At 55.4% G+C, this 25,764-nt stretch overlaps 1 protein-coding gene and 1 long non-coding RNA gene across 8 annotated transcripts in view; both read right to left on the bottom strand.

Annotated features, from left to right (window-relative positions):
• Positions 1-24,343, bottom strand: part of MACROD1 (mono-ADP ribosylhydrolase 1) — a 172,277-nt gene extending 147,934 nt beyond the window's left edge. For 6 of the 7 annotated variants that reach the window (XR_006692350.2, XR_012423120.1, XM_005577484.4 and 3 more), the window contains exons 1-3: positions 23,927-24,343; positions 9,363-9,464; positions 7,661-7,777 (exon numbers count right to left, since the gene is read on the bottom strand). Coding sequence is in view for 5 of the 7 variants with exons in the window: in XM_005577484.4 (XP_005577541.1) it covers positions 7,661-7,777; positions 9,363-9,464; positions 23,927-24,224 (517 nt within the window). In the remaining 2 variants the exon portion in view is untranslated. Of the gene's footprint in view, positions 1-5,042; positions 5,462-7,660; positions 7,778-9,362; positions 9,465-23,926 lie in introns of those variants that run through there. The other variant, XM_074013349.1, reaches the window with a different exon arrangement.
• On the bottom strand, positions 15,763-19,717 carry LOC135967208 (uncharacterized). The gene is made up of 2 exons (XR_010581172.2): positions 19,593-19,717; positions 15,763-16,209 (listed from the first exon to the last, which is right to left on the bottom strand). It is a non-coding gene; the product is annotated as an uncharacterized lncRNA (long non-coding RNA).
• Positions 24,344-25,764: the final 1,421 nt, after the last annotated feature.

The raw sequence follows: 25,764 nt of genomic DNA, 5'->3' as shown, positions 1-25,764 counted from the left end.
AGGGAGCTGGAGCCCACCAGGAGGCCTCAGGAGACCCAGGAGCCCAGATTCAGATGTTAGTTCCATCTTTTTTACAACAACCCCTCCCCCTGCCCATGGCAAACTTCTGCCCCACCTCTCAGTTTCCTGGCCGTGAGGACACACAGGACACGCCAGTCTCAGAACTCAAATTCATCAACCAGGAAAAAGAGAACAGAGAGGAGGTATTCCCTTCCCCCAACCCCGACACACACACACACACACACACACACACACACACACACACACAATTTCCTGGGGGCTCTGGAGCTTGGCAAACCTCCCATCCCAGCTCTACTACCATTTAGCTGTGTGACCTTAAACAAGTTGCTTCACGCCTCTGAGCCTCTATTTCACCATTAGCATAATGAGACTGAAATAGTGCAAGAGGTTAACTGCATAGGGTATGAATGCAGCCTAGACCTAGAGGGAGACACCTCCCACCCCACGCTCTGGGCCCCCATTTTTCCACTCAGCAGCCCAAGTGATCTGACCGAGCACCCCCAACTCAGGCCCGGGCCGTGGCTCACTCCAGACCCCTCAGAGCCTCCCCACAGTGTTCCATCCACGTGGCCCCACCCTGTCTGTGCTCTCTCCCCGAAGAATGCTCTTGCCCCAACTTCTGACTTAGCACCCCGTCCAACCCAAGCACCCTCTCCTCCAGGCAGCCTTCCCCCCTGCTTCCCTCTCCTGCAGGCCAGACTCCTGTCTCTCATGCGCTGCACTTCCCTTTCCATTCACACGTGTCACCCCTTATCTGGAATTAGAGACTGTGTCCTCTGCAGCCCAGGCCCACCCCACGGTGTGGTGCACGGCAGCCGTATCATCTGTGTTCGTTGCATGGATGAAAGTGTCTGAGTTCTAATTCTGGCTCAGTCACCTGCCGAGGTGGGACGTGTTATTTGATCCCCGAAAATGGGGCAACAATTCTGCCTGCCTCTTGGGCCTCTGAGAGCACTGCACATATCCAGAGTGGCCAGAGCACTGGAAAGTGGCCCGGCCCGGCCTGCACTTCGCTTCCCCTGAGGAGGAGGGAGCCCAGGGCCAGGGCCGTGTAGCTAACAGGTTCCAGCGGCAAAGTCTGCTGTGCAGCCGGCCCTGGGCTCGTTGCTGGCCCGGCCACCTCCCCTGCCCACGGTGGAGAGGTTTCTGCTGTCGTGGCGGCCAGCAAGCCTCAGCAAACACATTTAAATCTGAAGTGACAGATAAAGCGATTTACGGCGACAGTTTAGTGTCAGATCACTTCCCACAAGGCAGTCCGCATCCCTCCGGGCCCCCTGCTTGGTAGTCCATCAAGGCGGTCTCTAAATCACTGACTCCAAGCGGCGCCCGGGGATGGCCAGGCGCAGGGGCGGGTGGCTGCTCAGGTGGCCACTCAGGTCCTGGCCTGCTCCTTCTCACCAGGCCAGGATCTGCTGGGCCCTCCAGGCAGCAGGAGAGGATGAGGCAGGGGCTGCCTGTGCTTAGGAGGAGGGCGGTGATAAGCGGCCAGCAGACTCTCACAAATCAAAGCCCCAAGACTTAAGGAGACAGAGCGCCACTTCATGACTTATTTTAAATAAATAAGCAGCTTAAAAATCTCCCCACGAGGTCAGCTTGTCGCTGTGAAACATGGCTTCCCACCCGTCCCCGCTGCACGCCCAAGCCCCTCAAAGGCTCGCCGACCCGCCTCGCCTCCCGCCACCTCTTTGCAGAATTAATTGATCCCTGCGGCGTTGCGTGGCACTTTGTTCAGACCTTGCTCCTAGCGCTTTGTCACATTATATTCTGCTTAGTTGCTCTCACTCCTGACTTCCCAGTAGTCATTTCCTGGGGACTCTCCCCATGCCAGGTCCCAGGCCCAGGGCTGGACAGGCCTGAACTCCTGTCCTCCTCACCCCTGCCCTGCGGTGGGACTGATGCTGATGCCATTTCTCAAATGAGGAAGCAGAGGCCACGGCGTGGCCAGCAGGGGCGCTGGGATCCCGACCTGCTCCTGGCCACGGTGCGCACGGCCTGCTCACCGCTCTGGGCTGGCGTTGAAGCAAAAGATCCCTTCCATCTTTGCACAAAGCCTTTCATCCATCTCTGCTCTGTCCTCTTATGACCTGAAGACCAAAGCCAGGCAGCCAGACCCCTGGGCTGGCCAAGAATGGGGATCTTTCTCTTTTTTTGAGATGGAATCTCGCTCTGTCACCCAGCAACCAGGATGGAGTGCAGTGGAGCAATCTCAGCTCCCTGCAACCTCTGCCTCCCGGGTTCAAGTGATTCTTCTGCCTCAGCCTCCTGAGTAGCTGGGACTACAGGCGCGTGCCACTGTGTCCGGCTAATTTTTGTATTTTTAGTAGAGATCGGGTTGCACCATGTTGGCCAGGCTGGTCTCAAACTCCTGACCTCAAGTGATCCGCCCGCCTCTGCCTCCCAGAGTGCTGGGATTACAGGCGTGAGCCACCATGCCTGGCCAAGAATGGGGATCTTTCTTTGTGCCCGGACATGTCCTGCCCGGGACTCTGCTGTCAGGAACAAAAAAATCCGCATACACAGGCCTGGTGCACCAGGAAACTCAAGGGCAGGGAGGTGGCCTAGTCAAGGTCACTGCCCCCCTGCAGTAAAAAGGAGACACAAACACCCTGGAAGCCACAACACCCCCTAGTGGAGACTCTGAGACCGGCGCTATCTCCAGACACAGGTCATAGGCAGGGCTGGAGAGGCAGGCACCGGCTCTGAGAACCTCCTCCTCCAGATGAGGGGACCTGCGGGGGCTCCCTGGCTTATCTCCTGCATGCGGCAGCCCAATTTCATTAAGACAGATGTGCCATGCTCCTGTGGGCAGGAGTCATGGCCAGTACAGATGGCAGGAGCCTGAGACTCTCCCGGGTGCTGCCCGAGCAAGCAGCCTCAGCTGGCAGCCCGCTGGGACAGGGCCCAGGGAGGCCTGCACTGTGCCTGAGGGTGTGGGGGTTTGTCCCGTCCCTGTAACTTCAAGCCCTGCCACCCGCCAGCCAGGCATCCCACGTCTATGCTTCTGCCCAACTTCCCACCTCACTCTCACCACATCCCATACAAACACACATCACACCACACACACACTCCATCACCCACACCCCACGCATTACACAAGCACAGACACACACATGTATCACACACACGCATCACACACATCACACAAGTGCATATGCACACCCCCCCCCCACATAGGCCAAACTCCTGACCTCACACACACACTCTATGACACACACCCCACGCATCACACGAGCACAGACACAAACACGCTATATCACACACACACACCACACACATCACAAACACAAGGCCGAACTCCTGACCTCACACACACACCATCACACACATCCCAATCACATCTCATAGCCCAATAATGTAAGAGTGGAAACCAGTCCTGAATTTCGAATGCCAGGAGATCAGTAGGGAAACCGAATCTGATTTTCTTATTTTTATTTGTTTTTTGAGACAGGGTCTCACTCTGTTGCCCAGGCTGGAGTGCAGTGGCGCAATCACAGCTCACTGCAGCCTCGACCTCCCAGGCTCAAGCGATCCTCCCACCTCAGCCTCCCAGGTAGCCGGGACTACAGGCATGCACCACCACACCCGGCTAATTAAAAAAAAATTTTCTTTTTGTAGAGATAGGGTGCCACCGTGTTGCTCAAGTTGGTGTCAAACTCCTGGGCTCAAGCAATCTTCCTGCCTCAGCTTCTCAAAGTGCTGGGATTACAGGAGTGAGCCACTGCATGCAGCCTCAGAGTCTGATTTTCTTTTTGATTTTTTTTTTTTTTTGAGACGGAGTCTTACTCTGTTGCCCAGGCTGGAGGGCAGTAGCACAATCATGGCTTACTGCAGCCTTGACCTCCCAGGTTCAAGCAATCCTCCTGCCTCAGCCTCCTGGGTTCAAGTGATTCTCCTACCTCATCCTCCCAAGTAGCTGGAATTACAGGTGCGTGCCACCATGCCTAGCTAATTTTGCAAATTTTTAGTAGAGATGGGATTCTGCCATGTTGGCCAGGCTAGTCTCGAAACTCCTGACCTCAAGCCTGCCTCAGCCTCCCAAAGTTCCGGGATTACAGGCGTGAGCCACTGCACCTGGCCCAGAATCTGATGTTCTGTTTTCTATTTTATTTATATATATATATATATATATATATATATATATATTTTTTTTTTTGGGAGATAGGGTCTCACTCTGTCACCCAGGCTGAAGTGCAGTGGCACAACCGTGGCTCACTGCAGCCTCAACCTCCCAGGTTCAAGCAATCCTCCTGCCTCAACCTCCTGAGTAGCTGGGACTATAGGCACACATCACCATGCCTAATTTTTTAAAAAAATTTTTTGTAGAGACAGGGTCTCACTATGTCGGTCAGGCTGGTCTCAAACTCCTGAGCTCAAGTGATCCTCTTGTCTCGGCCTTCCACGGTGCTGGGATTACAGGAAGTGAGCTACTGCCCCCCCCCGCCCCCACCCAGGGTTGTTTCTTAAAGGCCTGAGGGAGGTCACAGGCAGATGCCTCTTCAGGGAGGGGAAGGAGTGAGGGGGGCAGGCAGGGGGACAACTGGCAACTGCCCTCTCCAAGGATCCCCAGGACCCTGAGTGGCAGGAGAGATGCCCACAGCCTGGCTGGAGACCCCTTCAAGCCCACAGCTTTTCAGGATGGAAGAGGGTGGGGGGTTGGGAGCTCCCCCCGCCCCCCTTTCCCTCACAGCCCTCTCCTAGCTCCCACTGCACCCTTCCCCTCCACATCCCTGCAGCTGGACCCAAGCCCAGGCAGTGACAGCCCCTCCCATATGGCAGCAGGAACAAAGAGAACCGCCCCCCACAACAAAATCCAGAAGCTCCGGCGGGCGGCCAGACCTCAAGCTCCCAGCCCAGTATGACCCGCAGCGTTCTCCATGGGCCACTGACGCCCGCGGGGCCAGCACTGCTCCTGGCTTCAAAAATATAAATTTAAAAATCCCCACCCCAAGATAATTGCTCTCTCCTCTTGCTTATTGTGGTGGCTCCGCGGTAGGCACTGAGAAGCAATTATTCACGGCTAATGATTATAATCAAGTCAAATAGAATTTAATGGACACGTATTCTCTTCCTGCTTGAAACTTTACATATGAATTAAGCACATATGGGTTTCACGAGGCACAGACGCAGATTTATGCAGCCCCGAAAAGCCCCGCCGTTGTGGACGACTTTTATTCCACTAATAAACAGGCTGATTTATGGGCTCCTGGGAACTGCGATCTCTGCTGCCCCCTGGTGGGCAAAGGGGCTGGGGTGGGAGCCAAGGCCACCCAGGACCCTGGAGGCCTGACCAGTGCCAAAGCCACTTTGAACGCTGGGGTTCCCCAAAGCCCTGGACGGCCAAAGGAGACTCGGGCTCTGTGTGGGAAGCCTGTGTCCAGACCCTGCCTCCGCCATTCCCTGGGATTCCAGGTGGGTACTGGGTCCTCCTGGCTGTGAGATTCTAGAACAAAAAGATCCCAGGAAAACACACCAAGAGGAGTGTGGGTAAACTGAGGCAAGCAGGGGGAGGCGAAAGCTGATCATCTGCAGGAGGCACCATGTCCCTCAGCACCCCCAGGACAGGGATGATGCCCAGAATGGCGCTGATGACACCAGTTTCAGCACCAATGCGAGGTGCTGAGCCCCGATTCCCGCCTGGTGATGAGTGACCACCATTTGCACGTCACGTGCATCAGCTCCAAGTGCCCCCAGCAACCTGATGGGTGCTTTCTTTGCTACCCTCATTGTGCAGAGGAGGAAACAGAGGCCTAGGCAAGGACACGGAGAAGGGGAGTCCCCAGAGAAACTCAGCCAGCACTGCCCCAGCCCTGGCCCTGGTGCAAATGGAGCTGGCACTAAAGCACTTCCGATGGAGCTGCTGCATCCAAAGCCTGGCGACTCCCAAGAGCACTTAGCAAGCGGCGTTAATCACGCCCACAGCCCGGGTGCAGCCTCCAGAGTGTCCCCTGTTCCATCTGCACCCGCCAACACCCCACCTTGTTCCCTGAACCCTTTCTCCTGGCCCATGTTGCAGCCAATCACCAACCCAGGGGGACAGAGCTCACAAGATACCTCATTTTCCCTCTGGCCACTTTGCAGCTCAGCAAGAAGATACCGCTGGGGTACCTCTCACATGCTTGCCAGTGACTGGCAGGGCTGGAGTACCCACTGTCCTGCCTGACTGCCCTCTCAGCCACAGCCCCAAGGCTCTGCCCTTCTGCTCCAGGCCAGCCCCTCCTGGGCACAGGCAGCAAGAACGCCCTCCCCCAGGCCGCTGTAACATCTGCCAGTGCAGATGTGGCTTTGTCTTAGCCGTGTGGCCCCAGATGGACTAGCAGTCCTCTTCCTCGTGGCCCTAGAGAAACACACCAGAACCACCTGCAGAAGCCCAAGGTGACTCTAGCTCCCCCTGCTCCCCTCAGCCAGCCACTCTGAGCAGAAACTCCTGCCTACGTGTAACCTGTCACCTGTGTGTCTCGACAGGTAATGTGTGGGCAAGGCACCCCCATATGACTATCCAGCTTTGCAGTCAACGGTGGGAAGACGCACAGAGCAAGGTTGCTTCAGGAAACACAACTCAGACCCCATGGACCAGGCCCGGGGCAGCCGAGTGACCTTCGCTCTCCGGATCCTAGAGCCCGTAACTCAGAGAGATCAACGGAAATGCTCACAGCATCGGCGCCACCAAGCCCCAGAGTCACTGGGGGACAGCGCTGGAGCCAAGCACGACCACTACAAGCCCAAAGTGGAGACGAAGGAGAGTCGAGAAGCTCCTGGGGGTGCCCTGGGCCTGCACAGGCTGGGGAGAGGCTGGCACGGCAGGGTTTTCCCGTGAGCTGGAGCCCAAGATGAGAGGATCTGCCCCCCAAATTCAGGGTCTGAAAAAGAGCTCCCCTTCCTCTGATGCTTGGTGCAGACGCCGGGTAAGCAAAGGAGCAAGTGAGCAGGCGGGCGAGGGCCGGGGTTCAGCCGCCACTCGACCTGTTCCACAAGCCACCTGCTGGACTTAACCGGCCCTTGACACCCCATGCCAAAGTCCTTTCCTGGCACCTTTGACCTTGCCAGACAACCACTGCCTGCGTGGAGAAGCAGCCCCCTTCCTCCCTCCCACAAAGAAGCAGCCGGCTCCCATACTCATCACAACAAACTGCCAAGCCAGCAAGAGGCGAGCGCAGGAAGCTGAGCAGCTCCCGTTTCCAGGCGCTGGAAAGCGGCCAGGGCACCGCAGGGGACCTCTCTGCCCCCACTATCCCTCGACAAGCTCCTTCACCTGCCCAGGTCTGAAGGGAGGGCAGGGCAGGCCAAAGGTAGAGGAAGGCAGGTGGTGGTTGGGGCCTCTGTGGTCCCCCAAGGTCAGACCTCTCCGCTGTGGCCTCTGCCTTCCTGGCAGGGAAGCCCAGTTCCAGCCCAGCTCTCCCACTTCCCCGGCCACTAATGGGTCTCAGTGGAGCAAGGCGCCCCCGACACAGCAGGTCAGGGTTTCAAGGGAAGAGGAGCCCGAGTGGCCGACGCGCTAGGCTGCCATGGCGCCAGCAGGCCGTCCCTGCCAGCAACCCGAGCCTCACTGGAGCCAGGTGGCGTCCACCCAGGCCTGGCACAGCAGAGTAGAGCAAAGGCAACGGGGCGGCCACCAGGGTTCTGGTTCAGGCCAGCCACTCACCGGCGTTGACGATGGCGTCCACCTCCAGCTTGGTGATGTCGCCGCGGAACAGGGAGATCTTCTCATTGAGCTGCTTGTCCTTTTTATACCTGGGCTCCTCCACCTTCACAGCCACCCCTGGAACAAGTAGGGGCCGGGGAGGTCACAGCAAGGCTGCCCACTGCAGAGGGACCCAGCCAGGGCCCAGGGGCCAGGGCCTTCCCTATCGACCTCCCTCCACCTCCAGAGGCAGCCTGCAGCATGATGACTGCTGACCCAGTACCAGGAACCCACGCTGAGGAGCACCTACTGTGTGCCAGCATCATGCGGGGACTCCTTGCATCTTGACAGCAAGGCCACCAGCAGGTACAGTGCTAATATCATCCATCCCATTTCACAGAGGTAGAAACTGAGGATTAGGTGGGTCAGGGACTTGCCCAGGTTTATGGGTCACCAGGCCTGCTGTCTCACCAACACACCCTACTGTAAGCAACCAAATCGCACTTCAAACCCCAGCTCCCTACAAGCAAGTAATCTCAGGCAGGTGGCTCACCTAACCTAGGGCTCTGTTTCCTACCATATAATGGGGATAAAAATTGCACTTGTTGTGTTAATAATTGAATGAAGTGGCCAGGCACAGTGGCTCACGCCTATAATCCCAGCACTTTGGGAGGCCGTGGAGGGCAGATCACTTGAGGTCAGGAGTTCGAGACCAGCCTGGCCAACATGGTGAAACCCCATCTCTACTGAAAATACAAAAATTATCCGGGCGTGGTGGTACATGTCTATAATCGCAGCTACTCAGGAGGCTGAGGCAGGAGAATCGCTTGAACCCAGGAAGCAGAGGTTGCAGAAGGCCGAGATCACGCCACTGCACTTGTCTCAGTGACAAAGTGAGACTCCATCTCAAAAACTAAACTAAATTAAATAAATAAATAAATAATTGAATGAGGTGGCCGGGCTTGGTGGCTCACGCCTTTAATCCCAGCACTTTGGGAGGCCGAGGCGGGCAGATCACTTGAGGTCAGGAGTTCAAGACCAGCCTGGACAACATGGTAAAACCCCATCTCTACTGAAAATACAAAAATTATCCGGGCATGGTGGTACATGTCTATAATCGCAGCTACTCAGGAGGCTGAGGCAGGAGAATCGCTTGAACCCAGGAAGCAGAGGTTGCAGAAGGCCGAGATCACGCCACTGCACTTGTCTCAGTGACAAAGTGAGACTCCATCTCAAAAACTAAACTAAATTAAATAAATAAATAAATAATTGAATGAGGTGGCCGGGCTTGGTGGCTCACGCCTTTAATCCCAGCACTTTGGGAGGCCGAGGCGGGCAGATCACTTGAGGTCAGGAGTTCAAGACCAGCCTGGACAACATGGTAAAACCCCATCTCTACTGAAAATACAAAATTAGCCGGATGTGGTGGTACATGCCTGTAATCCCAGCTACTTGGGAGGCGGAGGTGGGAGAATACTTGAACCCAGGAGGCGGAGGTTGCAGTGAGCCAAGATCGCACCATTGCACTCCAGCCTGGGCAAAAAGAGTGAAACTCCGTCTCAAAAAATAAAACAAAATAATTGAATGAGGTGATACACGCAGAGCGCCTGCCTGCAGCAAGCACTCGATACACGCTGCTGGACTCGCTCTTCCTGTCTGCACGATTCTCCCAAGCCACGGGTCTGGAGCCTGCCCACCAGGGCCTCCCCAGAGCAGGGCCTACCTTTCGCCATCTCCTTCCACGTCGGGATCTTCTTCAGCCTGACAAAGTCCTTGCAGAAGTAATGTTCCTCCCGCTGCTTGTCACTCAGGCCCTTCAGAAAGGCTGCAGAGGCAGGAAGGAGCGTCAGGGTGGGGGCAGAGGAGCTGGCCAGGTGCTCACACCCCCACATCTCCCTTCTTGCCTTATCCAAGAATGCAAACCAGCCCTTCCTGTCCATCCTTCCCTGGGCACACAGGGCGGGCATGCTGGGGCAGCCTCAGAGGCCCCTAGAATATCTTGTCCTGCTCTCTTTGTTCAGGGAGGGAAACTGAGGTCTGGGGAGGCTGAGGGACTGGCTCAGGCATCGCAGACCTGAGTTCAGAATTCAGCTCTGCCACTTTCCAGCAGAGTCCACATCTCTTTGGGTCCCCCATTTCTCCCTGATTAGAACGGGGGTGAAGACGTCCCCTGAGGAACAGCTCCGAGCTTCCTCCCACACACTAAGGTCAAGCCGGTTGGCAGCACTCAGCCGGTGACATTATCCGTCAGTCCCACCGCCAGTCAGTTCTGCCCTCACTGTCACCGCATGCAGGCAGCGGGACAGCTGTCCTCCTCCAGGAGCTGCAGGACCAAGTGGACCTGGCACCTGTCCCCAACATCTCACCAGCATCGGCTGAGGGCTCCCAGCATGACCAATGGGGCTGGAATCACCCCCATTTTACAGATGAGAAAACTGAGGCTCAGGAAGGGTGGGAGGCCACCCTCACACAGCAGGGACTTGAGAGAGGAGCCAGGCACCCCCCACCCACTCACGGACTCTGGGTCTACCCTGGCCGGCTCCCCCTTGCCTGGGCACTGTCCCATGGGCTCTGCCTTCCCTTGGGGGTGGCACCAGGCACAGAAACCTGGAACCCGTCTCAGAAAGGCCCGCCCAGACCGCGCCGGGCCAGGCTCGCAGCTCGCGGGCTCCCCCTGCTGGCCTGAGGCCGCCAGCACACCCAGGCTCTCAGCCCTGCCTGCCTCCCTGGACCACAGGCTCCCGGTATGGGGCAGCCCCCACGGCAAACAGCAAAGGCTACAATTGAGAAACCCAAAAAGCATCAAGAAGTATGTAGAGGGCCGGGCGCGGTGGCTCAAGCCTGTAATCCCAGCACTTTGGGAGGCCGAGATGGGCGGATCACGAGGTCAGGAGATCGAGACCATCCCGGTTAACACGGTGAAACCCCGTCTCTACTAAAAAATACAAAAAACTAGCTGGGCGAGGTGGCGGGCGCCTGTACTCCCAGCTACTGGGGAGGCTGAGGCAGGAGAATGGCGTGAACCCGGGAGGCAGAGCTTGCAGTGAGCTGAGATCGCGCCACTGCACTCCAGCCTGGGCGACAGAGCGAGACTCCGTCTCAAAAAAAAAAAAAAAAAAAGAAGTATGTAGAGGTGGAAGAGCAATTAGAGGAGGTGGTGAGAAAGGAAAGATTGCAGCCTGGAAGCTTCTATGCACATGATGGTGAGGGGGACAGGTAGGTCCCTCCACAAATGCTCAGGGAGATGGGGAGGCCACCCTCACACAGCAGGATGTTTTCTCCACCAGAGTCACTTCACCATCCGGGCCTCCATCTCCTCATCTGACAGCTGCTGGCAGTGGTGATAACAGCCCAAGGATGCTGAGAGCATTAGATGACAGAACTCATGCAAGGGGCCCAGTCCAGAGTCCCTGCTGGATGCAAAGCTGGGGTCATCACAAAAGGCTACGCCCACCCCTGGTCAGCCTCAACTGCTGCTCAAGCCAGAGCCACCTTTCCTGGCAGCCACTTCTGCCCCCTCTTCCATAAACATGCTTGGACACAAGTAGGTCCTGCATTCAGCGCCAGAGATGCATTGAGCGGGCTGACCTGGCCCTGGCCCTCGTGAATCTACAACCCAGCCAGGGAGACAGAAGCTGGTCCAGGCACTTTAGTCGAGCAATTCCAATTCTGAGATGCGCTATGAGACACTCGGGGCTGGCAGAGGAGTTCCCTGGAACCCTGACCAGGCAGGGCGGCGGGGAGGCTTAAGGGAGACTCGGAAGAGGCGTGAGAAGTAGCCAGGGCCGGAAAGGGTGTTTGGCAGCAGGAACAGCATGTAAAGGTCGTAGGAGAATAAAATTGTTTGTGGGGTGACAGAGATAGGCAACTGACTTCATCCCAGGAGCGCTATAACCAGATTGAAAATGCTTTCACATGGCCAGGCACAGTGGCTCATGCCTGTAATCCCAGCACTTTGGGAGGCTAAGGTGGGCGGATCACCTGAGGTCAGGAGTTCGAGACCAGCCTGGCCAACACAGTGAAACCCTGTCTCTACTAAAATTACAAAAACTAGCTGGGCGTGGTTGTGGGCACCTGTAATAACAGCTACTTGGGAGGCAGAGGCAGGAGAATCGCTTGAACCTGGGAGGCTGAGGTTGCAGCGAACCGAGATCATGCCACTGTATTCCAGCCTAGACAACATAGCAAGACTCTGCCAAAAAAAAAAAAAAAATGCTTTCACCAGATACTTCCCATGAGTGTACCATGTGCCGCCTTCTTTTTTTTTTTTTTTTTTTTGAGACGGAGTCTCGCTCTGTCGCCCAGGCTAGAGTCCAGGGCGTGATCTCGGCTCACTGCAACCTCCCCTCCCGGGATTCTCCTGCCTCAGCCTCCCAAGTAGCTGGGACTACAGGCGCCTGCCACCACATCCGGCTAATTTTTTGCATTTTTAGTAGAGAGGGTTTTTTTCTTTTTCCTTTTTTTTTTTTTGAGACGGAGTCTCGCTCTGTCGCCCAGGCTGGAGTGCAGTGGCGCGATCTCACTGCAAGCTCCGCCTTCCGGGTTCACGTCATTCTCCTGCCTCAGCCTCCCAAGTAGCTGGGACTACAGGCGCCCGCCACCACACCCGGCTAATTTTTTGCATTTTTAGTAGAGACAGGGTTTCACCATGTTAGCCAGGATGGTCTCGATCTCCTCACCTCGTGATCCGCCCACCTTGGCCTCCCAAAGTGCTGGGATTACAGGCATGAGCCCCTGCACCCAGCCGCCATGTGCGTTCTTTCTAAGGGGCCAAGGGTACCTCTGCTGGCCCCTCCATCACTAGTGTCCCTTGCTTCTCACAGCCCATTCCCTGCCCCCCCTTTTTAAGAGGCCAGTCTCCCTGCTGGGCACATGGCCCCAGCAGGACCTGAGGAGCAGGCCAGGGGCCTCCCATCTGAAGACTCCTTTCTTTGTGTGGGGGTAGGGGATGCTGGTATCTGCAAGGAGCATTCCCAAGCCTCTGCTGGCCTCTTCTGTAGGAAGAGGCTACAGAATAATGAGGCTCATTACAGAATAATGAGGCTGTGGGAAGCTACCTCCTGCATTTCATAGGAAGTGGACTGGGCTAGCCTGGCACGTGGCAAAGGGCTGAGCTGCTGGAAGCCAGTACCACCTACCGAGGGCAAAGAACAGGCCAGAGAGGAGAGGCCACTCCATCTGGGCTCTGCACCTCCCATCGGCAGCTCGAATGCCAATAAGTCAGTTAATAAATATTTATCAAGCATCCTCACCTTCACCAAGGTGAGGTCCTGGAGCCTGACCAAGAAGAGGGGAGGCCAGGAAAGCTTCAGGGAGGAAGTGATCCCAATTTCTCTGGTTGGTCCCAGGGGCTGTAAATCACTGGAGGAAATCCCACCACCAAGCAGAGGCTGCCTCTAAATTTTTCACCTCCCCCATGGGGGCTCTGTCAGCCTGGCCACGCAGCTGCTGCTTTGGCAGTGAACTCCCCCTTCCTCCTTCTCCCCAGCTGCCCCCACTCTTCCTCCAGCTGCTGTCCTCCCCCACTGAGCCAGGCACCTCCACCACCTGCCCGCACCTTGTCCTCCCTCCTTCAGGTCACTGGGCATGAAGGTCCCTCCTGTCAGTGCTGCCACCTGCCAGGCCCACCTCCCAGAGCACTCACTGCTGCAGGTACCCCTCCACCAGGCCGTCCTGCCTGCCCTCAAACAATCCCCGTCCCCACCCTCGACGCCCGCATTCCACACCCCTGCAGCTGCCCCCTCCTCTGCTGTCTCCACTTCCTCCCTCCCATGCTCCCTTCAGTCCACCCAGTCTGGTCCCTCCCCCCCAACAAGGTCAAGGTCACCACACCCCATGCCGCGGCCCCTCCTGCCTTCCCTGTGGACAGGAAGTGTCCTTACTGCTTTCCTCCCTAGGTCTTCTAATCAGTTGCACAGATTCAAAACCCTGTTTAAGCGAGCAACCTCCGGAGCTGTCCCTCCACTCTCTTCTGAGCCTCTGACCCCCACAGAGCCTGCCTGCGAGAGCTGTGACAGATGCTGGTGGCAGCCGGCCTAGACCCAGGCTGCGCCTTTTCTTCTGTTACAGGTCCCGCCAGGTTTGGGCTCATGACCTCCCAACACCATGCTCAGTTTGGAGCCTCGGTTTTCCCATCTCTAGAATAGGGACAAGGAAGACCTTCCCTTGCTAACCCCCAGGCTTGCTGGGAGGGTCAAAGGAGAAGGTGGCTGTGAACTGTAAAGTGCAGTCTACACACCAGACACACTCACTCCTTCCTGGCGGCAAAATAAGGCCCAAAGAGAACAAAGCAAACAGGACAAAATTGTGGAGAACTTTTTTTTCCAACTTGGGAACACAGCAGACAGAGGACCTTTCCTAAGTATTTGGGTCCCCAGCACTTGGGGAGGCCAAGGCAGGCCAATCGCTTGAGCCCAGGAGTTCGAGACCAGCCTGGACAACATGGAGAAACCCCATCTCTACCAAAAAATACAAAAAAATCAGCCGAGTGGCCTGGCATGGTGGCTCACACCTGTAATCCTAGCACTTTGGGAGGCTGAGGCAGGCGGATCACCTGATGTCAGGAGTTTGAGACTAGCCTGGTCAACATGGTGAAACCCTGTCTCTACTAAAAATACAAAATTAGCCGGGCATGGTGGCACATGCCTGTAATCCCAGCTACTCAGGAGGCTGAGGCAGGAGAATCGTTTGAACCTGGGAGGCAGAGGTTGCGGTAAGCCGAGATCACACCATTGCATTCCAGCCTGGGCAATAAGAGCAAAACTCCATCTCAAAAAAAAAAAAAAAAAATCAGCTGAGCGTGGTGGATGTGCGTCTGTGGTCCCAACTGCCCGGGAGGCTGAGGCAGGAGGATCGCTTCAGTCTGGGAGGTCAAGGCTGCAGTGAGCTGTGATTGTGCCACTGCACTCCAGACTGGGCAACAGAGTGAGACCTTGTCTCTAAATAAATAATTTGAGTGCCCATATTTGTCACTTTGCATAACTGTGACCTCCCCACTGCGAGGCTTGGCATGCCACTGTGTGGGCACTCCCAGACGGCTGGACACTCCCAGACGGCTGGACCTGTGGCCAGAAAGTCAGGTACCCACTGTGATGCTGGCGGGACTGTTGGGCTAGGACCCAGATGGACCCCAGAGGCCTTGCTGAAGTGTCTCTGGCTGGGCAGGTCCTAGGCATCCCATGGTACTAGACCAGGGTGACCAGAGACACCTCAGGTGCCCTAGCAGATATCATCTGGCAGATGCCACCACCATGTTCTAGAGAAGAGGCACAGTGACCTGCCCCCAGTCACACACAAGTGAGAGAAACCTGGGCTTCCTCCCACACTGTCCTCCCTAAGCATGGTGGCCTGGTCTGAGTGACCCACAGCCCACACAGCCCCTTTTCTCCAGCAAAGCCCACAGGATGGCTCCACTTCCCAGAGACAGCATGCTGGCTCTGCCACCAGCCGGCTGGGTGCTGACCTTGAGGACATCTGTCAGCCTGTCCCTTCTAGTCTATGGAGCCCGAGTGCATACCTCAGAAGGCCAGCATGCCAGACGCAAGTCTGTCCTCACCACTAGAACAAGGCTGTGGCCTGGCTGATCCCCAAAGAGCCACACACCGCACTGGTTTCTGATTTATGGGGAAAGAAAAGGCCAACCGCGCCCATTCGGCGTCTCACCTCCATGTCCTCTGTCGGCAGTCCTCGCCCACCAGACCCCTCCTCATTCCCCCTGGAGAATAAACAGGGGCCTTAAGCCACGAACATGCCCCACGCATTTCTGTGTTTTTATTTTTTTGAGACAGAGTCTCACTCTCTCACCCAGGCTGGAGTGCAGTCGTGCGATTGAGGCTCACTGCAACCTCCACCTCCTGGGTTCAAGCGATTCTCATGCCTCAACCTCCTGAGTAGCTAGGATTACAGGCATGTACCACCACGCTCAGCTAATTTTTTGTATATTTAGTAGAGATGGGGTTTCACCATGTTGCCCAGGCTGGTCTTGAACTCCTGACCTCAGATGGTCTACCCGCTTCAGCCTCCAAAAGTGCTGGGATTACAGGTGTAAGCCACCACGCCCGGCCTTGCCCATGAATTTCTAACATTTCCCACCTCCTCCTGTAAGAAGGACAAATGCAGACTTAAAGCACAAGTGAGTTTTATTTTATTTTTTATAAAAGATGTAAAACATGCATTTTCATTTTCTTTCATTTTTGAAGAGGCGAGAGTATTTCACAGCTCAGTGAGACAGGTGTTGCAAAAAGATGTCCGCAGTAAATTTTGATGGAGAGACGTGACCCCGGACGAAGCTTCCAGCGGCTCCCAGGCACGAAAGCCGAGCAGGAGGAAGCAGGCTCCGCCAGAATCATAAAGTGCAGCAGGCCAACGGGAATTCAATGATGTGTTTTAAGAAGTGTCTTTATGGCACTTTGCAAGATGGTGTTCAGAGATGTGAGGGCAGGCTGGGGCGCCAAGGCGGAGCTCCGCTCAGAGAGAATGCCAGGTGGGCAGGGCTGATACCGGCTGGGTTCCCAGGACGCGGCGGCATTTAGACTCGGTGGCAGGGGCATTAATCACCTGTGCTCACCGGCCTGCAAGAACAGGGTCTTGTCAAAGCCCACAGCTCGAGCAAAGGGAGACAGAGCACGCGGCACCTTGGAACCTCTCTCCTCTCCCCTGCCCCCTTGTCTCCGCCCACACCAGGGCACTGGCAAGGCTGCGTCCCCAGGAGATAGGTGGGAGAAGTCCCCCGACTCCCAGGGGTACCTGGAAAATTTGCCAGTGCTGCATTCAAATCAGATAAGCCCCCCACTCTGGATGAAATCCCACGGGGGCTGAAATTAGCCCCGGTTCTGCAGTGTGGTGTGAGGCTGGAGTGCAGCAGCCCTACCTTGAGTCACCAAGGAGAGGATGGCTTAGGCTGTGCAGGCTCAGGGCCCCAGCACATGAGACAAGCCTACAAGAGCCCGGTGTCACCATGGCCAGCACAGAGCAGAGACAGGTCTGACGGTCTAAGGGGTGACAAGGAAGGGGGGCCGCTGGGACCCATTCTGGGCCATGGTATATAAAATGGTTTCTTTCCTTTTCTTTATTTTATTTTTAGGAGAGACAAGGTCTTGATATATTGCCCAGGCTGGTCTCAAACTTCTGGGCTCTAGCAATCCTCCCACCTTGGCCCCTAAAGTGCTGGGATTACAGGCATGAACCACCACGCCTGGCCCAAAGTGGTTTCTTTTTTTTTTTTTTTTTTTTTTTTTTTTTTTTTTTTGAGACAGAGTCTCGCTCTGTCGCCCAGGCTGGAGTGCTGTGGCCGGATCTCAGCTCACTGCAAGCTCCGCCTCCCGGGTTCACGCCATCCTCCTGCCTCAACCTCCTGAGTAGCTGGGACTACAGGCGCCCGCCACCTAGGCCGGCTAGTTTTTTGTATTTTTTAGTAGAGACGGGGTTTCACCGTGTTAGCCAGGATGGTCTCGATCTCCTGACCTCCTGATCCGCCCGTCTCGGCCTCCCAAAGTGCTGGGATTACAGGCTTGAGCCACCGCGCCCGGCCCAAAGTGGTTTCTAATGTGATCTCAGCACAACCTCCAAGCAGGTGCCACTGGTCCCATTTTATAGATGAGGAAACTGAGGCTTGGAGAGTGAGGAAGCAGCAGCACATCCCCAGGTCTGATGACAACAATGTCCCTGCTCTTTGTGGCTCACAGCTCTGCCTGCAAGGGTTGTTGGAACAAGGAGCCAAAGCCAGGCCCCTCCTGTGATGACACAGCACCAGATACCGACAAGGGCCTAACCTTAAGTCCCTCGTGCTCAACTGCCTTTACAGGGAGGGTGTTTCCACGATCTTCTGATGAAAAGGCACTCCCGGGGGGATAACGAAGTGCCTCAAAACTGAGGGTATCAAATTAGAGAAAGCAGGGCGGGTGCAGTGACTCACGCCTGTAATCCCAGCACTTTGGGAGGCTGAGGTGGGTGGATTGCTTGAGTTCATGAGTTCAAGACCAGCCTCGCCAACATGGCAAAACCCCGTCTCTACAAAAAATAGAAAAATTAGGCCGGCTGCGGTGGCTCATGCCTGTAATCCCAGCACTTTGGGAGGCTGAGGCAGGCGGATCAAGAGGTCAGGAGTTCGAGACCAGCCTGACCAACATGGTGAAACCCTTCTCTACTAAAAATACAAAAATTAGCCGGTGTGGTGGCACAGGCCTATAATCCCAGCTACTCAGAAGGCTGAGGCAGGAGAATTGCTTGAACACGGGAGGTGGAGGTTGCAGTGAGCCGAGATGGCACCACTGTACTCCAGCCTAGGTGACAGAGTGAGACTCCCGTCTCAGAAAAAAAAAATAATACAAGAATTAGCCGGGTGTGGTGGCACATACCTGTAATCCCAGCTACTTGGGAGGCTGAGGTGGGAGGATTGCTGGAGTCTGGGTGGCAGAGGCTGCAGTGAGCCAAGATACCATCACTGCACTCCAGCCTGGGCAACAAAGTGAGACCATCTCAAATAAATAAATAAACAGGCCAGGAATAGTGGCTCACTCCTGTAATCCCAGCACTTTGGGAGGCCGAGGCGGGCGAGGTTCACCTGAGATCAGGAGTTCAAGACCAACCTGACCAACATGGAGAAACCCCGTCTCTACCAAAAATACAAAATTAGCCAGGCATGGTGGCGCATGCCTGTAATCCCAGCTACTTGGGAGGCTGAGGCAAGAGAATCGCCTGAAGCTGGGAGGTGGAGGTTGCGGTGAGCTGAGATCGCGCCACTGTACTCCAGCCTGGGCAACAAGAGCGAAACTCGGTCTCAAAAAAAAAAAATAAATATAAATATAAATAAATTAGACAAAGTAACCCCTGGCTAGTAAAATCAGACACTGCTGAAGTCTCCCCAAAAGACTGAAAGTCTCCCAGCCAGGAAGATCCAGCCTGAAGGTATGTACATACCTGGAGGGAGAATGGGCCCATGGAAATAAGCATCAGCTTCGAGGTAAAGAAAAGGAGTGTCCAGGGGGAAGCTGAATTTGGTCATCAGCTTGGAGGACAAGCTGGGCCGTAGGTTGGGCATCCTTACATGGGTCCAGAGCAGGCACTCAGCACTGCATATAGATGGAAATACCGAGCAAACGCCCGGGAAAGGGGATCCTTGTGGGGGGACTGACCCTTCTCAAGCAGGGAAGCTTCCCTACCTTGCCCAGGGCAAGGCTTCCAAAATCACTCAACCAGCCCTGGATGAGAATGCATGCTCTGAGCAATCCTAAGATTACAATTTGGCTTCCATGAGGCTTTCCCATAGGGACAGGAGGTTCTGCCCAGGCACACCTGAGTTTTCAGACACACTGCCATTATATTTCCCCACCACGAACTGCACATTATGCCTTCTGACCTATACGTCAGTCTCTTGTGAGTTTGGTTACTGTGTGTCAGGCTTTGAGAGAGGATCCTCTCAGGCAGACAAGTATTTGGAGGCCTATCTAGCTACAGCCCTGAAATGAGAGCACATGTCCATCAAAGACATGGAGAGAATATTCAGGAAGCTAGGCACAGCGGCACACGTCTGTAATCTCAGCGCTTAGCACATTTGCAGGCAGAGGTGGGAGGATCACTTGAGCTCAGGAGTTCAAGACCAGCCTGGGATAACAATGAGACCCTGTCTCTGCAAAACGTTTTTAAAAACATTAGCCAGGAGTGGTAGAACACGCCTATAGTCCCAGCTACTCAGGAGGCTGAGGTGGGAGGATGGTTTGAGCCCAGGAGTTGGAAGCTGCAGTGAGCTGTGATTGCACCACTGCACTTCAGCCTGGGCAACAGAATGAGATCTTGTCTCAAAAAAAAAAAAGTATAGCGCAGCTTTATTCACAAGAAATCCAAATGTCTATCAACAAAAGAGTGGGGGCCGGGTATGGTGGCTCATGGTTGTAATCTCAGCACTTTGGGAGGCCGAGGCAGGTAGATCGCCTGAGGTCAGGATTTTGAGACCAACCTGGGCAACATGGCAGAAGAATCGCTTGAATCCAGGAAGCGGAGGGGTTGCAGTGAGCTGGGATCACGCCACTACACTCCAGCCTGGGCGACAGAGCATGACTACATCTCAAAAAAACGAAACCAAACAAAACAACAAAACAGTGGGAAACAAGCTGTGGTACCTTCATATGCTGGAACACTATACAGCAATAAAAAAGAGCGAACCATTGCCACATCCAATAACATGGACGAACTAGCCGGATATTGAGTGAAAGGGGCCGGACTTCAAGAAGAGACAAAATGAACAGATATCACAAGAGTAATTAGCTCCAGACGGTACCAAGTGAAAAGAGGCGACTTCTGGGGTGATGGCAATGCTCTACCTTTTGACCCATGTAGTGGCTGCACAGTTGCATATGCTGTGCACTGAAGATCTCCACACTTGTGGCACTTGGCTGTCAAATGTAACTTGGCTGAAAGTGTGATTAGAATGTAACCACGAAAAGTGTAGGGGTCTTCAAGGGCCACGGCTCAGACCCTAATCAGAGGCAGAGTCCAGCTGAGGCAGCCCCCCAGATCTCCTATAATGTGATGGCTTAAAAAATACACTTGTCCAGGCACAGTGGCTCACACCTGTAATCCCAGCATTTTGGGAGGCTGAGGTGGGCGGATCACTTGAGGCCAGGAGTTCGAGACCAGCCTGGGCAACATGGTGAGACCCAGTCTTTACAATAAAGTTTTTAAAACATTAGCTGCCGGTGGCTCACACCTGTAATCTCAGCACTTTGGGAGTCTGAGGTGGGTAGACTGCTTGAGCTTAGGAGTTTGAGACCAGCCTGGGCAACATGTCAAAACTCTGTCTCTACAAAAAAATACAAAAAATTAGCCAGGCGTGGTGGCATATGCCTGTAGTTCCAGCTACTCGGGAGACTGAGGTGGGAGGATCGCTTGAGCCCAGGAGGTTGAGGATGCAGTGAGCTGAGATCTCACAACTGCACTCCAGCCTGGGCAACAGACCTTGTCTCAAAAGAAAAAAAAATTAGTTGTACATGGTGATGTGCGCCTATAGTTCCAACTACTCAGATGGCTGAGGCAGGAGGATCACTGAGCCCAGGAGTTTAAGAGTGCAGTGAGCCATGATTACACCATTGCACTTCAGCCTGAGCAACAGAGTGAGACCCTGTCTCAAAAAAAAAAATTAAATGAATTAAAAAATTTTTGGCCAGGCACGGTGGCTCACGCCTGTAATCCCAACACTTTGGGAGGCCGAGGCAGGCAGATGCCAAGGCAGGCGGATCACAAGGTCAGGAGATCGAGACCATCCTGGCTAACACGGTGAAACCCCATCTCTACTAAAAAATACAAAAAATTAGCTGGGTGTGGTGGTGGGCACCTGTAGTCCCAGCTACTCGGGAGGCTGAGGCAGGAGAACGGTGTGAACCCGGGAGGCGGAGCTTGCAGTGAGCCGAGATCGCACCACTGCACTCCAGCCTGGGCGACAGAGCGAGACTTCATCTCAAAAAAAAAATTTACAAAGAAATTTAAGAAAATTGGCCAGGTGCAATGGCTCACGCCTGTAACCCCAGCACTTTGAGAGGCGAGGCGAGCAGATCATGAGGTCCACAGATTGAGACCATCCTGGCTAACACAGTGAAATCCCATCTCTACTAAAAATACAAAAAAATTAGCCAGGCATGATGGCACACGCCTGTAATCCCAGCTACTGGGGAGGCTGAGGCAGCAGAATCGCTTGAACCCTGGAGGTGGAGGTTGCAGCGAGCTGAGATCACACCACTGCACTCCAACCTGGGCAACAGAACGAGTCTTCATTTCAAAACAAACAAACAAACAACAACAACAACAGAAATTAGCTAGGTATGCTGGCGGGTGCCTGTAATCCCAGCTACTCAGGAGGCTGAGGCAGGAGACTCACTTGAACCCCGGAGGTGGAGGTTGCAGTGACATCACACCACTGTACTCCAGCCTGGGCAAAAAGAGCGAAACTCTGTCTCAAAAAAAATTTTTTTCAGAAAATAAAAACACACCTGCAAATTATTTAAGATTCTTTCAAGAGGTAGACCCTAATTCCCCTCTCCCAGAGTATGGCCAGACTCCCTGACTCGATTCGAACCCCTAGAATAAAGCGGGAGAGACTTTGAAGACGAGGTCACAAAGAAAGCACTGTGGCTCCATCAGGGTCTCCTCACGATCCCTCTCGTGGAGCACATGCTCTGGGGGAAAAGGCTTAGGACATCTATCCCGTAAGACACTCAAGCAGCCCCATGGAGGGGCCCCAAAGTGAATCCTCCGACCCTAACCAAGTCCCACCCGGCTTCAGGGGAGGGAGACTCTGAGCTAGAACGACCCAGCTAAGCGTCTCTCCGTTTCCTGACCCTCAGAGACGGACAGAATGCAGGTTTGCTGTTTTAAGCCACTAAGGTTCGGGTTATTTTGTTATACAGCAATAGATAACTATTGGGGGATCTCCACGTCTCACCCCCAAAAGCATTCCTCTAACTGTGGCTTCAGTAGCAGGCAGAGCCCCAGACCAGCCCCACTCCTTGGGCCTGGCCCACTGTCACTCAGTAACGGGTCTGGAATATCATTCCCCAGCTGGATGCCTCTTCTCAGGCTGCCACCCCTGAGATGCCTCCTCTCATCTCCCCAGCTCAGGCAGCCCCATCTGCTATGGTGTCTTCACAGCACTGAGGTTATCAGGCCTTGTCTCAGCTGCTAGAACACATTCTTTACAATAGATGCTTTGTAATCTTCACACCAGATTACAAGCTCCATGAGGGCAGGGCCCTTGCCTATCTGACACATGTCTGAGTCCCCAGCCTGGCCACCTAGAGGGCGTTCAATAAAAGTTTGGAACTTCATGATTGGAAATCCCAGCTCGAAGCAAAGAGGGAGACCCCAGCAACAGCACAGCAGCCCAGGAACCCCGGCCCGATTACGAGGTCTGGCTGCTTTCCTGGCACCAAGGAGTAGGGTTGTGGGGGCTGGATCCTGGAAAGAGCGGCAGCCCTCAAACAGATGCCTGGGCGCCTTGTCTCCCTAGCTCTTTGCCAACCTCCTGAGTTGTTCTTCTCTGAGAGAGTGCTCAGGGGAGCAGGGTCTCTGTGGGGACAGTGGCTCCCCCTCCAGGGGTCTCTGCCAGCCCCCAACTCCTCCTGCTGTTCTGGGGCAAGGGCCAAGTGCCTGACAAGTTCTCCATCGGCTCACAGCCTAAAGTCGGTGCTTTCTGCCATCACTTTTAGATCCTGGCCCAGGCCACGCAATTCATGTCAGGAGTAAATCATTTTGATTTCCACTGCTGGTCCCGAGAAAGCCATCTTCTCTTCATTCCTAACACTGCAGGACTCTCCATCCTGCCCGCCCAGCCCAGAGGCCATACCTACTCCAGGATAGAGGCCCAGCCAATGAGCCACTTCCCTGCACTTTTGAAAGGGGATCCAGCTGGGAAGAATCACAGGATCCCAGGAGGCAGACCCTGAAAGGCAGGGACAGCTGGGTGCCCAGCAGAGCTATTTGGGGCTCAGTAGCAGCAGCTTGGGTTCTCTCCCTTCCCAGGCCCCCGGACTCATGCCCACTCCAGGAGCAAGAGGAAGTGGTGTGATTCTTGGGGGGTGTCATCAGTTGTCACAAGCACAAGACCCCACCCCTGCCCTGACCTGCTCCTCTAACCTCTGTTCCTGGCATGAGCAAACTGCTAACAAGTGGCCAGAGGCCAGCGAGAAGGGGAAAAGGGCACCATACCACGTGCCCAGAAAGGCATCAGAGTGCGGGCTTAGGGTGGGGTGGAGGCAGGACAGGCCAGCCCAGGGAGGTCACTCTGTGGGGTTACATGCCCCACCAGGTGGGACGCCAGCCCCGGAGCTGTTCCCTCAGCTCATTCCCGAGCACTTGAGAACCACACTGTGCAAAGTTTGGAGAGTCCGGGATCATAACCTCCACTTTGCCACCAGCTCCCTGAGTGACCTTGGGGAAACCAGCTGCAGCACTCGGCCTCAGTTTTCCTCCTGCACAGGGGAGGAAGATGGTAGGTCCTGCACAATCCCTGGGGTGCCCTGTGACCCATTCCAGTGGGGTAAGGAAGGTCGCCTTCCTCACGCTGCCCCCTGCATGGACACTTGGACCTGGTCTGGAGTGAATTGTTCTGTGGGGCTGGGAACACACAGGGGGCGGGGGTGGCTGTGAATGGGGAGGAGGGGTCCGTTCCAGGGCAGATGAGGCCTCAACTTCCCCGGGTCTCTCGGGTGGAAGGGGCTGCTCGCTTGATGGGGGCTGCCCAGCCGGGAAGCCCCACGTGAGGCCGCCCTCTCCCTCGCGCCCCCTCGTGCTTACACTTACATTTCGCCTCCTTCCAGTCGGTGGAGGTGCTCAGGTCCACCTTCGCCGCCATGGCCAGGGGGGCCCAAGTGCGCACCCCGGCTGTCCGCCCCACCGCCGCCGCCCCCCACGCCCCAACTCCCGCCGAGGTCCGGGCGCTGCGGCCGAACACGCCCAGGAACGCTGGGGGACAGCACGTGCTGCTGCGGGTCCGCGTGGCACCCGCCAAGTGGCCGGGCCGGGGGCGCGGGGGGACCAGCAGCTGCCCCGCCGCGCGCAGCTGTACCAGGCGGCCGGACAGTCGGCTCTGAAGAGACATGAGCGGGCGGCGCGGGACGGCTCTCCGCCCACTTGGACTCTATTTACGGCGCTCGGGAGTGTCTCTCCCTTATTTACTCTGGGACCGGGTGGCGACTGCCAGCCAGCGGCGACCTGCTCGGAGGCAGCGGGCGGCGCAGCCAGAAAACCCGGGAGCGCCGCTGGGCACCCTGGAACTTGTAGTCCGGGCCGCCGGATGGGCCCACGCACCCGTATACACACGTGCGCGCCCGGCCGGGCTCCCAGTGTCGCGGGTGGAGCCACGCCGGAGCCCCTCCCACTTCTCCAGTGGCCTCCAGGTGCCTCCACTCCGCGTGGCCTCGGCCGCCTCTAGCTTTCTAGTTGGCTGCGCCTCGGCTTTCCCCGCACCGGCTGCCCGCACGGGCTGAAGCCCCCGGACCTTCCACGCAGCCCCGGGCCCCTCTGCCGCTCTGCTCCGCAGGGAAGCAGGCGCTCCGGCCCCTGCGTACCGAGCTGGGAGAGCCTCGCGCGGCTTCCGCGGTGCCGAGCGTTTTGCAGCCTGGGCGACCCGGGCTTATCTCCCCAAGAGTCAGCAGGGCACCGCCTCCACACCCCAGCCCGCCCTCCTAGGGACAGTTGCGACGAACGGGTAAATCCGGTTTGGGGACTTCTCCCCAGAGGCTCTGCCTCCTAACAGCCCCGGGGCCAAGGCTCAGCTGGAGCAGAATCTAGGACAGCTGGGTGGAAATAGTGGAATTTGGAGGCAGGAAACTTGGGCTTCAAGTGGCGTTCAAGGGTGGAAGGATTGGGGTGATGTTTTCTTTTTACAAAAACCGGCTGGGCGCGGTGGCTTATGCCTGTAATCCCAGCACTTTGGGGAGGCTGAGGCGGGTGGATCACGAGGTCAGGAGTTCAAGGACAGCCTGGCCAACATGGCGAAACGCCATCTCTACTAAAAATACAAAAATTATCCAGGCGTGGTGGTGCATGCCTGTAATTCCAGCTACTCGGGAGGCTAAGGCAGGAGAATCACCTGAACTCGGAAGGTGGAGGTTGTGGTAAGCCAAGATGGCACCATTGCACTCCAGCCTGGGTGACAGAATGAGACTCTGTCTCAAAAAAAAAACACGAGGATGGATTTTTAAGTTCTTTTATATATTTTTATGTACTATTAATATTACTTTATGATAAATATAATGGATACAGCCTGGGCTATTATAATATAATGAATCTAATAATGAATAATGAATAGGTGCCTCACACCTGTAATCCCAGCACTTTGGGAGGCTGAGGCAAGAGGATTATCAGAGGCCAGGAGTTCAAGACCAGCCTGGGCAATACAGTGAGACCCCCTCATCTCTACCCGCCCCCACACAAAAAAATTACCCTGGTATGGTTGTAGACACTCACCTCTAGTCCCAGCTACTCTGGAGGCTGTGGCAGGCAAACACTTGAGCCCAAGGGTTCAAGGCTGCAGAGAGCTATGATGGCACCACTGCACTACAGCCTGGACAACACAGTGAGACCCTATCTCAAAAGTAATAATAATAATATATTTTAATACCAGGGAGGAAGGAGCC

The sequence above is a fragment of the Macaca fascicularis genome, chromosome 14 (assembly GCF_037993035.2).
Source record: "Macaca fascicularis isolate 582-1 chromosome 14, T2T-MFA8v1.1".
Classification (NCBI taxonomy): domain Eukaryota; kingdom Metazoa; phylum Chordata; class Mammalia; order Primates; family Cercopithecidae; genus Macaca; species Macaca fascicularis.
The sequence above is the reverse complement of the archived record's forward strand: the minus strand, read 5'-3'. Positions and strand labels throughout refer to the sequence as shown.